Source organism: Salmo trutta, chromosome 9 (assembly GCF_901001165.1).
Source record: "Salmo trutta chromosome 9, fSalTru1.1, whole genome shotgun sequence".
In the NCBI taxonomy this organism is placed as follows: Eukaryota; Metazoa; Chordata; class Actinopteri; order Salmoniformes; family Salmonidae; genus Salmo; species Salmo trutta.
The window spans coordinates 19,242,897-19,257,309 of NC_042965.1; the positions used below are offsets into that span (position 1 = coordinate 19,242,897).

Here is a 14,413-nt window from a genome sequence, read left to right on the forward strand (position 1 = left end):
TCTCTCCCTCTAGCTTGCTTCCTCCCTCCCTCCCTCCAGCTTGCTTCCTCCCTCCCGCTCTCCCTCCCTCTCGCTTGCTTCTTCCCTCCCTCCCTCCCTCCCTCCCTCTCGCTTGCTCGCTCCCTCCCTCTAGCTTGCTTCCTCCCTCTCTCTCTCTCTCTCCCTCTTACTTGCTTCCTCCCTCTCTCTCTCCCTCTCGCTTGCTTCCTCCCTCCCTCTCGCTTGCTTCCTCCCTCCCTCCCTCCCTCCCTCCATCTCGCTTGCTTCCTCCCTCTCTCTCTCTCTCCCTCCCTCCCTCCTGCTTCCTCCCTCCCTCCCTCTCGCTTGCTTCCTCCCTCCCGCTTCCTCCCTCCCTCTCTCTCTCTTCCTCCCTCCCTCCCTCTCTCTTCCTCCCTCCCTGCCTCCTGCTTCCTCCCTCCCTGCCTCCTGCTTCCTCCCTCTCGCTTGCTTCCTCCCTCTCTCCCTCTCGCTTGCTTCCTCCCTCTCGCTTGCTTCCTCCCTCTCGCTTGCTTCCTCCCTCTCTCTCTCTCTCGCTTGCTTCCTCCCTCTAGCTTGCTTCCTCCCTCTCGCTTGCTCCCTCTCGCTTGCTTCCTCCCTCTCGCTTGCTTGCTTCCTCCCTCTCGCTTGCTTCCTCCCTCCCTCTCGCTTGCTTGCTTCCTCCCTCTCGCTCGCTTCCCTCCCTCTCTCTCTCTCTCTCGCTCGCTCCCTCCCTCTAGCTTGCTTCCTCCCCTCTCTCCCTCTAGCTTGCTTCCTCCCTCCCTCCCTCCCTCTAGCTTGCTTCCTCCCTCCCTCTCTCCCTCCCTCTCACTTGCTTCTTCCCTCCCTCCCTCTCACTTGCTTCCTCCCTCCCTCCCTCCCCCTCACTCGCTTCCTCCCTCCCTCCCTCTCACTCACTTCCTCCCACCCTCCGTCCTCCCTCTCGCTTGCTTCCTAACTCCCTCCCTCCCTCCCGCTTGCTCCCTCCCTCCCTCCCTCTCGCTTGCTTCCTCCCTCCCTCCCTCTCGCTTGCTTGCTTCCTCCCTCCCTCCTTCCCTCATGCTTCCTCCCTCCCTCCCTCTCGCTTGCTTCCTCCCTCCCTCCCTCCCTCCCGCTTCCTCCCTCTCTCCTGCTTCCTCCCTCTCTCCCTCTCGCTTGCTTCCTCCCTCTCTCTCTCCCTCCCTCTCGCTTGCTTGCTTCCTCCCTCCCGCTTGCTTCCTCCCTCCCTCCCTCCCTCTCACTCGCTTCCTCCCACCCTCCCTCCTCCCTCTCGCTTGCTTCCTCCCTCCCTCCCTCCCTCCAGCTTGCTCCCTCCCTCCCTCCCTCTCGCTTGCTTCCTCCCTCCCTCCCTCCCTCCCTCTCGCTTCCTCCCTCCCTCCCTCTCTCCCTCCCGCTTCCTCCCTCTCTCCTGCTTCCTCCCTCTCTCCCTCTCGCTTGCTTCCTCCCTTTCTCTCTCCCTCCCTCTCGCTTGCTTGCTTCCTCCCTCCCTCCCGCTTGCTTGCTTCCTCCCTCCCTCCCTCCCTCTCGCTTGCTTCCTCCCTCTCTCCCTCTCGCTTGCTTCCTCCCTCTCTCCCTCTCGCTTGCTTGCTTCCTCCCTCCCTCTCGCTTGCTTCCTCCCTCTCTCCCTCTCGCTTGCTCCCTCCCTCTCTCCCTCTCGCTTGCTCCCTCCCTCTCTCCCTCTCGCTTGCTCCCTCCCTCTCTCCCTCTCGCTTGCTCCCTCCCTCTCTCCCTCTCGTTTGCTCCCTCCCTCTCTCCCTCTCGCTTGCTCCCTCCCTCCCTCTCGCTTGCTCCCTCCCTCCCTCTCACTTGCAGCCTCTCTCCCTCTCACTTGCAGCCTCTCTCCCTCTCGCTTGCTCCCTCCCTCTCTCTCTCGCTTGCTCCCTCCCTCTCTCTCTCGCTTGCTCCCTCCCTCTCTCTCTCGCTTGCTCCCTCCCTCTCTCTCTCGCTTGCTCCCTCCCTCTCTCTCTCGCTTGCTCCCTCCCTCCCTCCCTCTCGCTTGCTCCCTCCCTCTCGCTTGCTCCCTCTCTCCCTCTCACTTGCTTCCTCTCACTTGCTTCCTCCCTCTCTCCCTCTCACTTGCTTCCTCCCTCCCTCCCTCCCTCCTGCTTCCTCCCTCCCTCCCTCCCGCTCGCTCTCGCTCCCTCCCTCCCTCCCTCCCGCTCCCTCCCTCCCTCCCTCCCTCTCGCTTGCTTCCTCCCTCTCTCCCTCTCGCTTGCTTGCTTCCTCCCTCTCTCCCTCTCGCTTGCTTGCTTCCTCCCCTCTCTCCCTCTCGCTTGCTCCCTCCCTCTCTCCCTCTCGCTTGCTCCCTCCCTCTCTCCCTCTCGCTTGCTCCTCCCTCTCTCCCTCTCGTTTGCTCCCTCCCTCTCTCCCTCTCGCTTGCTCCCTCCCTCCCTCTCACTTGCAGCCTCTCTCCCTCTCGCTTGCTCCCTCCCTCTCTCTCTCCCTCTCGCTTGCTCCCTCCCTCTCTCTCTCTCTCTCGCTTGCTCCCTCCCTCCCTCTCTCCCTCTCGCTTGCTCCCTCCCTCCCTCCCTCTCGCTTGCTCCCTCCCTCCCTCCCTCTCGCTTGCTCCCTCCCTCCCTCCCTCTCGCTTGCTCCCTCCCTCCCTCTCGCTTGCTCCCTCCCTCCCTCCCTCTCGCTAGCTTCCTCCCTCCCTCTCGCTTGCTTCCTCCCTCTCTCCCTCTCGCTTGCTCCCTCCCTCTCTCCCTCTCGCTTGCTCCCTCCCTCTCTCCCTCTCGCTTGCTCCCTCCCCCTCTCTCGCTTGCTCCCTCCCTCTCTCCCTCTCGTTTGCTCCCTCCCTCTCTCCCTCTCGCTTGCTCCCTCCCTCCCTCTCACTTGCAGCCTCTCTCCCTCTCGCTTGCTCCCTCCCTCTCTCTCTCCCTCTCGCTTGCTCCCTCCCTCTCTCTCTCTCTCGCTTGCTCCCTCCCTCCCTCTCTCCCTCTCGCTTGCTCCCTCCCTCCCTCCCTCTCGCTTGCTCCCTCCCTCCCTCCCTCTCGCTTGCTCCCTCCCTCCCTCCCTCTCGCTTGCTCCCTCCCTCCCTCTCGCTTGCTCCCTCCCTCCCTCTCGCTAGCTTCCTCCCTCCCTCTCGCTTGCTTCCTCCCTCTCTCCTCTCGCTTGCTCCCTCCCTCTCTCCCTCTCGCTTGCTCCCTCCCTCTCTCCCTCTCGCTTGCTCCCTCCCCCTCTCTCTCGCTTGCTCCCTCCCCCCCTCTCGCTTGCTCCCTCCCTCCCTCCCTCCCTCCCCGCTCCGCCCTATCGATCCCCCCCCTCGCCGCTTCGGCTCCTCCCCCTCGCCGTCCCTCCCCTCCCTCGCCGCCTCGCGTCTGCTCCCCCCTTCCGCTCGCTCCCCCCCTCCCTCCCGCTCGCTCGCTCCCCCTTCCGCTCGCTCCCCCCCTCCCTCCCGCTCGCTCCCCCCCTTCGCGTCGTCCTCTTCCCTCCCTCCGCCCGCGCCTCCCTCCTTCCGCTTCGCTCCCCCCCCCCTCCCTCCCGCTCGCATTCCCTCCCCCCCCCCCTCGCTCCCTCCTCCTCCTCTCGCACTCGCGATCCCTCCTCCCTCCTCCTCGAGCGCTCCGATCCCCCTCGCTCCCGCCCGCTCGCTCCCCCGCCCAGCATCGCTCCCTCCTCCCCTCCCTCCCTCATCGCTTCCTCCCCCTCGCTCCATTCCCTCCCTCCCCGCTCGCTCCCTCCCTCTCTCGCTCTCTCGTCCCTCCCTCCCTCGCGCATCGCGTCCCCCCCCCCCCTCCTCCGCTCGGGGGACTCCCCCCCCCCCCCTCTCCCTCGCTCCCCCCCCCCCTCTCGCTCGCCTCCCCCCCCCCCTCCTCCTCGCTCGCTCCCCCCCCCCCCTCCCGCTCCCCCCCGCTCCCCCCCCCCCGCTCGCTCCCCCCTCCCCCTCCCCCCCCCCCCGCTCGCTCCCTCCCCCTCTCTCGCTCCCCCCCCCTCTCCCTCCTCCCCCCTCTCTCGCTCCCTCCCCCTCCTCTCGCTCCCTCCCCCTCTCCCTCGCTCGCCCCCCCCCCTCTCCTCCCCCCCCCCCTCTCTCCTCCCTCCCCCTCTCCCTCGCTCCCTCCCCCTCTCTCGCTCCCTCCCCCTCTCTCGCTCCCTCCCCCTCGCTCGCTCCCTCCCCCTCTCTCGCTCCCCCCCCCTCGCTCGCTCCCTCCCCCTCTCTCGCTCCTCCCCCTCCTCTCGCTCCTCCCCCTCTCCTCGCTCTCCCCCCCCCCTCTCTCGCTCGCCCCCCCCCCCTCTCTCGCTCCCCCCCCCCCCCCTCTCTCGCTCCCCCCCCCCCCCTCTCCTCGCTCCCCCCCCCTCTATCTCGCTCCCCTCCCCCCCACTCTCTCTCGCTCCCCCCCCCCCCCTCTCTCGCTCTCTCCCCCCCCCCCCCCCCCCTCTCTCGCTCCCTCCCCCCCCCCTCTCTCCCCGCTCCCTCCCCCCTCCCCCTCTCTCTCTCGCTCCCTCCCACCCTCTCGTCGCTCCCTCCCACTCTCTCGCTTCAGTTCCCACTCTCCTCTCTCCCCGCTCTCTCGCTCACCTCCCCTCTCGTCGCTCCCATCCCCCTCTCTCGCTCCCTTCCCCTCTCTCGCTCACCTCCCCCTCTCTCGCTCCCTCCCCCTCTCTCGCTCCCCCCCCCTCTCTCGCTCCCTCCCCCTCTCTCGCTCCCCCCCTCCCTCTCTCGCTCCCCCTCTCTCGCTCGCTCCCCCTCTCTCGCTCGCTCCCCCTCTCTCGCTCGCTCCCCCTCTCTCGCTCGCTCCCCCTCTCTCGCTCGCTCCCCCTCTCTCGCTCGCTCCCCCTCTCTCGCTCGCTCCCCCTCTCTCGCTCGCTCCCTCTCTCAGTGCGTGTGTGGAATGAATGGACAGTTGATTCCTCAGTTCATTGAGATGGGTTAATTCAGCTCACTTGGACTTGTTGAGGCTGGCCTCTGCTGCAGCCGCCTGCAGTAGCTGGGTTGACTTGCTGATTGGGACCCCAAACACAGCACTGTGAGTGACGTCGCTCAGGATGCGTCTGTGACTGCCTCGGGGGGGCATCTTTGGGGAGGAGGGGGGCGTCAGGGAGCCAACCTTGTGGAGCCCACGTCCAGGAGCCAGATGCTGGGAGGAGAGAGCGAGAGAAAGGGTTTAATATGGAGATAAGGAAAATATCAATATCAGTGAGAGAAGGAAGAAAATTACAGGCTGATTTAAGTTGATTAGCTATTCTATTGGTTAGTGAAAAGACATGGTTAATTAGTGGCAAAATACCAATGGATGGTTTTCAGGATGATCTGTTATTGATTCATATTTTTTACAGAGATTGGATTTAGAACAATAAATCCCAAAGGAGACAGAACTGAGTGTTGACAGGTTCCAGTGACAGACGTTTCATGACAACTTTAAACATTTTAACTACAGTGAAAGGAAATCCTATGCCTGAATCCTATCTTTTTGGTTTGATTCTATTTGATCACTATGCAAAGCATGAAATGGCTATCTTCAGTGTTAGGTGATTAGCTAGATTCTAAGGCCCAAGACAGAGCGAGTCAGGGCCTGTTAGTCTCCCTGTCCTACAGACCAGCAGGCTGCCGAGGGGATGGGCCTGTTAGCCCTCCCTGTCCCACAGACCAGCAGGCTGCCAGAGGGGATGGGCCTGTTAGCCCTCCCTGTCCCACAGACCAGCAGGCTGCCAGAGGGGATGGGCCTGTTAGCCCTCCCTGTCCCACAAGGCAGCAGGCCTGTTAGTCCTCCCTGTCCCACAGACCAGTAGGCTGCCAGAGGGGATGGGCCTGTTAGCCCTCCCTGTCCCACAGACCAGCAGGCTGCCAGAGGGGATGGGCCTGTTAGCCCTCCCTGTCCCACAGACCAGCAGGCTGCCAGAGGGGATGGGTCTGTTAGTGCCCCTGTCCTACAAGGCAGCAGGCCTGTTAGTCCTCCCTGTCCCACAGACCAGTAGGCTGCCAGAGGGGATGGGCCTGTTAGCCCTCCCTGTCCCACAAGGCAGTAGGCTGCCAGAGGGGAGGGGGGTTACCGTGGGCTCAGAGTCAGTCAAGTGCAGGTCCTGTGGTGGGAGAAACACTTCCTACTGTCTCATTTTGCCCAGTTTGGGATGAGTTATTGCTCTGCCAAGTGCAAACAAGTTCACCATATGTAAATACTAATCTGTTCCCTGTGTTTTTCATGAAAGTTGTCATTTTTGCAGTTGGACTTTTGTTAAACATGACATGTCAGTGTATTTGAATTAAGAGATCAGATGGGAGTTCCTGGAAAGTCAATAAAGTTATTCAGTTGGATTCAATTTCATTCAAAACCACAAGGTCATTCAGAGGTCCTGCTAAAAGTGCCCTCCACAAAGAAATATAAGTTAGAAGGCAATAAACATATGCATAAAAAACAATGACTTAATATATTATTGGCAAATGGTAAAAAGATACTCTGATATATTAAGAAGCCCAAACACAAGGTAATACGCTCACGTGGTTGGGCTGCTGCTGTGGGCTGAAGAAGGCTGCAGCCTGCTGCTTCATGAAGAGACCCTGATGATGCTGGGGCGTGGCCATGGGCTGCGAAGGGGTGGTCTGAGCCAGTGGGGGTGTGGCCTGCTGGACTAATTGGACAGCAACTGCAGGCTGGGCGGTGCCTAAAACACCTGTAGTACAGGGGAAAAGATGCTTGTCTTGTAAGGGTGACATTGATAACAATTGACTAAAACAGAAAAGCTTGCAGCTACTATCTGTCTCTATACAAGCAGATGGACAGAAGGGCTCAGATAGACTACGGGTGTCACCAAGGGCTCATTAATAGACTATTAAAGCCTTGTCCGGACAGACAAATTGAACCACTGGGATTACAAGGCCATGTTATGTCAGCCAAACACTTGGAACAGTTCAATACATCAAGCTCAATACAGGATGTCTATCTTGGTGAGTGTTTTGTTACAAGATAAGAGACTTCCCCTGCTAGCAGGCCTCAGCTCTCTGATCACCACATCATCAGGTCCTTGTGGTTCAAGCTTTGACTGAGAAACAAAGCAAGTACAGAGGGTAGTTTATACGTACCTATGGGCTGGGGCCCTCCTGCAGCCATGTTGGGTCTCTTGCGTGGGGTGAGGGCCGGCTGGATGGGCAGGATGCCTATGGACTGGGCCCCTCCAGCTTTGGGGCGTGAACGGGGAGCGATGGACGTCTCCATTGTGGGGACAGGGTCTGAGAGCCTGGGAGGGGAGAGGAAGGGCAGGCCAGATTATCCTTTGCCGGAGCTTCACATCTGTAACTATAAAAAAAGCCCTGTTCCTCATGCTCCTCACTTACCTGGCTTTGGATTGACTCTTTTTGGCCACAGCTTCGCTGGCTCTGATTGGTTCAGGGAGTTTTGTAGGAATAGGAGAGTCCTGTGAAGGTGAGAAGAGTTTCAGTAGTATGCTTAGAAATACTACTCAATTTTAATCAATCAGCTTCACTCAGATTTCTAGTGTAATGGTTTTCCTTTTGTCACAGCGAGGCAACAAGAACCCTTTATCATTATAACTTCTGCATGACATGACTGCAGCAATGTCATGATCAGTTAAAGATTCCATGAATCGGCCTTGAATGTCCACTGGGAATGACGTCTGAAATGTGCTGTGTCAGATTGAGTGCTGACATTGCTCCATCAATGCAAAGCAAAGGGGCCTGGGGGACAGAGGGCAGCCAACTGGCAACAACCACAAAGCTCCTTGCGCCCTCATCCTCTGGCATTTTTCACTAGACTTATGTTGTTTTCCAAAAAGATTAGACATGAATAAAACTTCTTAGTAAAATGTGGAAGCTTCTTACATTTGAAATTAAATAACATTACACCTGGCATTTGGAGGGCAAGGTAACAATTCAAATAAAGTTAAAAGTTCCTCTACATTTTCGCCCTTTGAATTATTTGTTTGTAACCTTTGTCTCCGGGGTGATTTTCTAGTCCTGTTGTCATTACTGATGGTGAGGTGACTTACATGTATGTTCTGGATGGGGCATTCGATACGGGCCAGCTTGAAGGCGAAGTAGGACACTTGGTAGATATCTGGTCTCTTCTCTGGGTCAGGCTCCAGCATGTATCCTGATGAATGGAAGAAAACATGGTTGGTAATTATGATACTGATACAGTGCATTCGGAAAGTATTCAGACCCTTTGACTTTTTCCACATTTTATTACATTACAGCCTTGATTAATTGATTAAATAACCCCCCCCCCTCAATCTCCTCACAATAACCCATAATGACAAAGCAAAAACAGGTTTTTAGAGAAATGTGCACATTTATTAAATATAAAAACAGAAATACTTTATTTATATTAGTATTCAGACCCTTTGCTATGTGACGCGAAATAGAGCTCAGGTGCATCCTATTTCCATTGATCATCCTTAAGATGTTTCTACAACGTGATTGGAGTCCACATATAGTAACTTCAATTGATTCGACATAATTTGGAAAGGCACACACCTGTCAAAATAAAGGTCCCACAGTTGTCCATGCATGTCAGAGCAAAAACCAAGCCATGAGTTCCGAGACAGGATTGTGTCGAGGCACAGATCTGGGGAAGGCTACCAAAACATTTCTGCGGCATTGAAGCTCCCCAAGAACAGAGTGGCCTCCATCACCCTTAAATGGAAGATGTTTGGAACCACCAAGACTCTTCCTAGAGCTGGCCGCCCAGCCAAACTGAGCAATCGGAGGAGAAGGGCCTTGGTCAGGGAGGTGACCAAGAACCCGATGGTCACTCTGACAGAGCTCCAGAGTTCTTCCGTGGAGATGGGAGAACCTTCCAGAAGGACAACCATCTCTGCAGCACTCCACCAATCAGGCCTTTATGGTAGAGTGGCCAGACAGAAGCCGCCACTCAGTACAAAGCACATTACAGCCCGCTTAAAGTTTGCCAAAAGGTACCTAAAGGACTCTGACCATGAGAAACAAGATTCTCTGGTCTGATGAAACAAAGAATGAACACTTTGGCCTGAATGCGAAGCATCACATCTGGAAGAAACCTGGCACCATCCCTACGGTGAAGTATGGTGGTGGCAACATACTGACTGAGAGACTAGTCAGAATCGAGGGAAAGATGAAAGGAGCAAAGTACAAAGAGATCCTTGATGAAAACCTGCTCCAGAGCGCTCAGGACCTCAGACTGGGGTGAAGATTCACCTCCAACCGGACAATGACCCTAAGCACACAGTCAAGACAACGCAGGAGTGGTTTTGGGACAAGTCTCTGAATGTCCTTGAGTGGCCCAGCCAGAGCCCTGACTTGAACCCAATCGAACATCTCTGAAAATAGCTGTGCAGCGACGCTCCCCATCCAACTTGACAAAGCTTGAGAGGATCTGCTGAGAACAATGGGAGAAACTCCCAAATACAGGTGTGCCGGGCTTGTAGCGATATACCCAATAAGTCTTGAGGCTGTAATCGCTGCCAAAGGTGATTCAACAAAGTACTGAGTAAGTACTGAGTTTTTTATTTTGAATAAATGAGCAAAAATGTCTAAAAATCTGTTTTTGCTTTGTCATTATGGGCTATTGTGTGTAGATTGATGAGGGGAGAAAAACTATTTAAATCAATTTTAGAACAAGGCTATAACGACACAAAATGTGAAAAAAGTCAGGGGGTCTGAATACTTTCCGAATGCACTGTATATTTCTCTCTGTGGACTAAAGGACTTGCACTGTGTAATCGAGAAGGGGCACAGAGAGAAAGACAGAGCCAGAAAGACAACTCTCTTACATACAAATGCATGGACCAGTCAGTAGGAGTTGACAGGGAGGATGGCTACTCACTGATGAGGCAGTGCATGTCCGGGGAATAGCGGGAGTTGTCTGGTATAGTGAAGCTGCCGTCACAGATGGCCACCTGGCTCTCCCCAAACGGCAGGGTGAAGTAGCACAGTTTATACAGTAGGCAGCCCATAGCCTGTAGAGACAGCACAGTGGACATCAGCACACCTTGTATTACCTCAAAAAACTTGCAACCCAGCAAGTCAGTTACACTGTACTTGACATCAAGCCAACATAACGCTATAGTGGAGAGAAACCAGTCATAATCTCTCATGGCGATTCAGCAGTATGCCAACTCACCCAGATGTCTGCCTTTGTAGTGATGACCATGCCATTGTAAAGGTTGATCATCTCTGGGGCTCGGTATGACAGAGTAGTGTACCTTAAGATGGGGAGGGAGCACACTCATTTAGGAAGGACTTCAAATGGCACAGTGAATCCACAACACCCCAACCTGTTGTACTTGTTGGTTCACTAGACAAACTATCAAACCACACCCATGAGTTCAGTATTCCAGTTGAGGTGAAGCTCTTCAGAATCACTCACTTCTTGATTTCCTCCTCCACCAGTGGCACGCCCTCTGTCTGAGGGTCCTGGAAGCGGTTGGTGGCGCTACCAAAGTCACACAGCACGTAGTGTCCCCGGTCATGGAGCAGGATATTCTCCACCTGCAGAGGAGATAGACACACAGATGACTCCTGAGACAGGTGACTCCTGAGTTGCTCTTTGAATGGTAACATATTTATACACTTCATGGTTCACCTCTCATGCTGCAACACACATATGCAGCTAGGACATGTATTAAAGACAAACAGATAGAGGACAAGTGTGAGTAGGGTGTAGACTCTGAGGGTGTGTGTGTGAAGCTAGGTGCTCGTGCCTTGAGATCTCGATGGATGATTGGCGTCTTGCACTGGTGGAGGCGGGCCACAGCCTCGCAGGTGTCACAGAAGATCTGCAGCACCTCTGCCTCAGTGAAGCCTGTCTGCAGACGCTGGTTCATCTGGTTCACCACCTGACCACCTGCAACAAACCAGGGAGGGCTTACAACGGGTTTGGAAACAAAGTAGATGCGCTCCTGTAATGGCATGAGGTTTGTACACTAATGAAACTACGAAAGTGATTGATAAGGAAAGAGGGGCAGAATTACCACGACAGAAGTCCATGAGGATGAGGACCTCCCAGACATCTCCTGCTCCCACTGCAGTTATACTGGAGTCCAGGAAACCCACAATGTTCCTGTGGCCCACAAGGTCCCTCTGTACATGCACACACACACACACACAATTGGTTAAGATTACAAAGAATATAAAGAACCTCATAGGTCTCTGGTTTGCTTTCAAGTTCCAAAAAGGCTGCCATAACAATGGTGATCTTTGTTTGTTTTTTGGATTGCCTGAGTGTATTCTGCTTCTGCTTGCTGACTATGAGGATCTGCCAAAAGGCTGGCAGTAATAGGGTTGTTCCACAAAATGGGTGCCTTTTGGACATGCAAACTTAAGAAATTCACTTTAAAATATCTCTTCTTTCAGCATTTCAATTGCATGGAGGATATGTTGAGTGTATGGAAAAACAGATTTTCCAGTCTCAGGTATTAAAATCCTATAAACTAAGAGCATTTTATCTGCAGTTGTACCACACCGTCTGTCAAACCTGTTACGGACACTTATGTAACTGCTTAAATATTATTTAAAAGCATGTTTGAGATAAATCCCAAATGTTCTCATTGATCAAGTATCCCTTGTACAAATAAACTCCCATATAATATCAAATGGATAAAGTTACCGTTGGGCCTCTAACAGGGTTGACGATAACACAGTTTAGGTTTTAGGAGAAGATCGGCCATTACTCCTCATGTGGTGAAGAGCACGGGACCACATGGTGTTCATAAAATTAGGAATTATACACAAGACTTACTTCCTTTTCCACCTTGCGGTTCAGAGGCCCCAAACAATGTCACCTGCTGTGAATCATTTAACATGGTGGAATGGTCCATTATTTTAAAGGAATAAATTGTTTGCATAATAGGGTTGGCCGTAAAATGAGGGACAGACGTAAATGCATCACCAATCACATTAATAGCAATAATAACCTTCAGAAATGACTGTCAAAGCAGAAAAATAAATAGGCCTTTACAATGGTGAAACTTGGAGACATTTTGGGATTAAGTGAGTTGAAATCTTCCTAGAAGTGACAGTGTTGATGGAGGGACATGTCAAAATGCTGAATTTTGGCACTTTAGCAAGCCATTATTCACATAAAACAAATCTGATGTATTGAATTCTTCATGTGGTCTATATTATAGTGCACTTAATTTAATATGACAGGCTTTTAAAATTCAATATTGGTGCATAATTGCTACTTAAAATATCAAAGGGACGCAAAAGGCACCCATTTCGTGGAATGACCCAATAATGATAGCCATCCTGTACCAATTATGCCCCCCAGGGTGTGGCTGCAGGGGCTGGTTGTCCCGTTAGGGAACTGAGGCCCAAGGGGTTGAGGGAGTTTATCTGCATGATTTCCAACTCAACATATTCAGCAGCAGGCTCTAACGGAGTGAAGACTGTATGACTCAGTTACTACCCACCCTTCTGCTCCCTCCCTCTCATATCCATAGTCAGCAACTCTTTCCCATATCACCTCTTCCAGAATAGAAACACAATCCTATTCTTTAATTTGTGTAGTTTCATCTGTGTGGTTCTACATCAGCTTCACTACAGCAGTGGCATCGTGATTTGCCCCCTTTGTGAAGCCCATTTGTCTGAGAGAGCCTGTGCATTATAAGGTAGACTTGGTGACAGACTGAGCAGAACTCCAGCCCAGAGCCGGTTCTCACCATGATCTGGATCTCGAGCTTGCAGATATGCAGGTCGTGCTCGTTGTTGACGTACATTCTCTTCAGGGCACAGCGGACCCCCTGGTGGGTCCGCACCAGGAACACAATGGCAAAGCCTCCTAAAGAGAGAAAGATTTCAGCATTGACCTGTGACTGAGTGGCACAGGTCACCACTGAGACCAACTGCGTTGTCAGCTAACCTAACAGTAAGAATACAATAAACACAAGAGACCAGCTAAATATGGAGCGACACAAATGCTTGTTTCGTGACACTGGTTTCCCCTCAAGACAAACGGCTAAATGACGTGCTTTGCTTCGACAAATATCAGGAACAGTGACTAAATTAGCCTCGAGTCATGGTCAGTCAGCCTGGATGAGTCAAAGCTGCTGATAATGCCGAGTGGCTGACTGTGTGCAGAGCAGAGCAGGCCTCCTTCAATCTGTCCATTACCTCATCATGATAGCAGCACACCACACAACCCTGGCAACATTCATCCTCTCTGTCATACAAAGTTCTGGTATAAACACACACTGTATGACCCCAGATCAACAGTGGCAGAGCTAGCTGGGAAGAAATGCTGTGAAATCTGTGTTCAGTCGGAGGGGTGGATGAAGCTGTGGTAAAGGAAGGCTCAACATAGCATTGGTGAGTCAGCAGTAGAGATGAGAATCAGAGGAAGACTGCAGGTAGCGGAGCTGCCGCACTGTGACTGGAGAAGGTGGAGTGTGAGAGTCCATCATCCGACTATCCGACTACGAGGCACATTGTGCTGACACATTGGCAGTCGGCACGGCTCCAAAACAGCCCTTTTGTCTGGGTCTCTCCATTTCTCTCCCTCTTGCCTGCTAATTCAGACATATGCAGACACACAAAATCATGAGTGATTGTGTGGCTGGCTGTGCACACTATTTGTTTCTGGTGACCCAGGAGGCAGTGCTGGCTTGCTGTGATACAACACTGGTCTCTTTCATCTACACACCATTCAAACAGTGAGGGGGCTGGCTCTGCCTACATAAAGAACAACACCAAAGGGCAGGGTTCAGCAGAAGCACTGTCTGGAACCAAACATACTGAGCATGTATTTTAGCTAGAATTATCTCACATTGTTCAAAGAGAAAAAACAGTTGTGTATTATGTTGGTGATGAAGATATGGTGTTTTGAAGGACTGGTGGCTCTACAGTGTTATTGCAGCACAGCGCTGTAAGATATGGGTAGGATTTGTCTGATTACAGGCTAGTAGAAGGTGAGCTAATGCTCTGAGGAGTTGGTTGAGAGCTCTGCTGGGCTGCTGCACTAGGCTCAGCACCTCCCAGGCTGGCCTGCATCTGGCTGGCCCACAGCCTCCACTGGCTGAGCTGGAGGGTTCTGATCAAAGCAGAAGCAGATATGGCCCAGGATCAAGTTTCACTAATGTGAATGAGAAATTGACATCCTATTAGTAGTTCTCAAATCAAATTTTATTTATGCCGAATATAACAGACCTTACAGTGAAACGCTTACTTACAAGACCTTAATTCTTATTTTTCTTAAAACTGCATTGCTGGTTAAGAAACAATATGTACAAAATAAAAGAGTAACAATAAAATAACGAGGCTATATACAAGGGGTACCGGGTCAATGTGAGGGGGTACAGGTTAGTTGAGGTAATATGTACATTTATTTAAAACATTTAATTTCACCTTTATTTAACCAGGTAGGCCAGTTGAGAACAAGTTCTCATTTGCAACTGGGCCGAGATAAAGCATAGCAGTTCGACAGATAAAACAACACAGAGTTACACATGGAATAAACAAACATACAATAATACAGCAGAAAAATATACAGCATGTGCAAATGAGGTAGGATAA

At 53.1% G+C, this 14,413-nt stretch overlaps 1 protein-coding gene across 11 annotated transcripts in view; it reads right to left on the reverse strand.

Moving 5' to 3' along the window:
• LOC115200117 (AP2-associated protein kinase 1) overlaps positions 1 to 14,413 on the reverse strand; it is a 65,515-nt gene that overhangs the window by 28,557 nt on the left and 22,545 nt on the right. For all 11 annotated transcript variants that reach the window (XM_029762865.1, XM_029762866.1, XM_029762870.1 and 8 more), the window contains exons 2-12: positions 12,565 to 12,683; positions 10,876 to 10,984; positions 10,606 to 10,748; positions 10,272 to 10,393; positions 10,026 to 10,107; positions 9,729 to 9,861; positions 7,915 to 8,018; positions 7,244 to 7,323; positions 6,992 to 7,146; positions 6,410 to 6,582; positions 4,858 to 5,051 (exon numbers count right to left, since the gene is read on the reverse strand). In XM_029762865.1, coding sequence (XP_029618725.1) covers positions 4,858 to 5,051; positions 6,410 to 6,582; positions 6,992 to 7,146; positions 7,244 to 7,323; positions 7,915 to 8,018; positions 9,729 to 9,861; positions 10,026 to 10,107; positions 10,272 to 10,393; positions 10,606 to 10,748; positions 10,876 to 10,984; positions 12,565 to 12,683 — 1,414 coding nt within the window. The remainder of the gene's footprint in view (positions 1 to 4,857; positions 5,052 to 6,409; positions 6,583 to 6,991; positions 7,147 to 7,243; positions 7,324 to 7,914; positions 8,019 to 9,728; positions 9,862 to 10,025; positions 10,108 to 10,271; positions 10,394 to 10,605; positions 10,749 to 10,875; positions 10,985 to 12,564; positions 12,684 to 14,413) is intronic.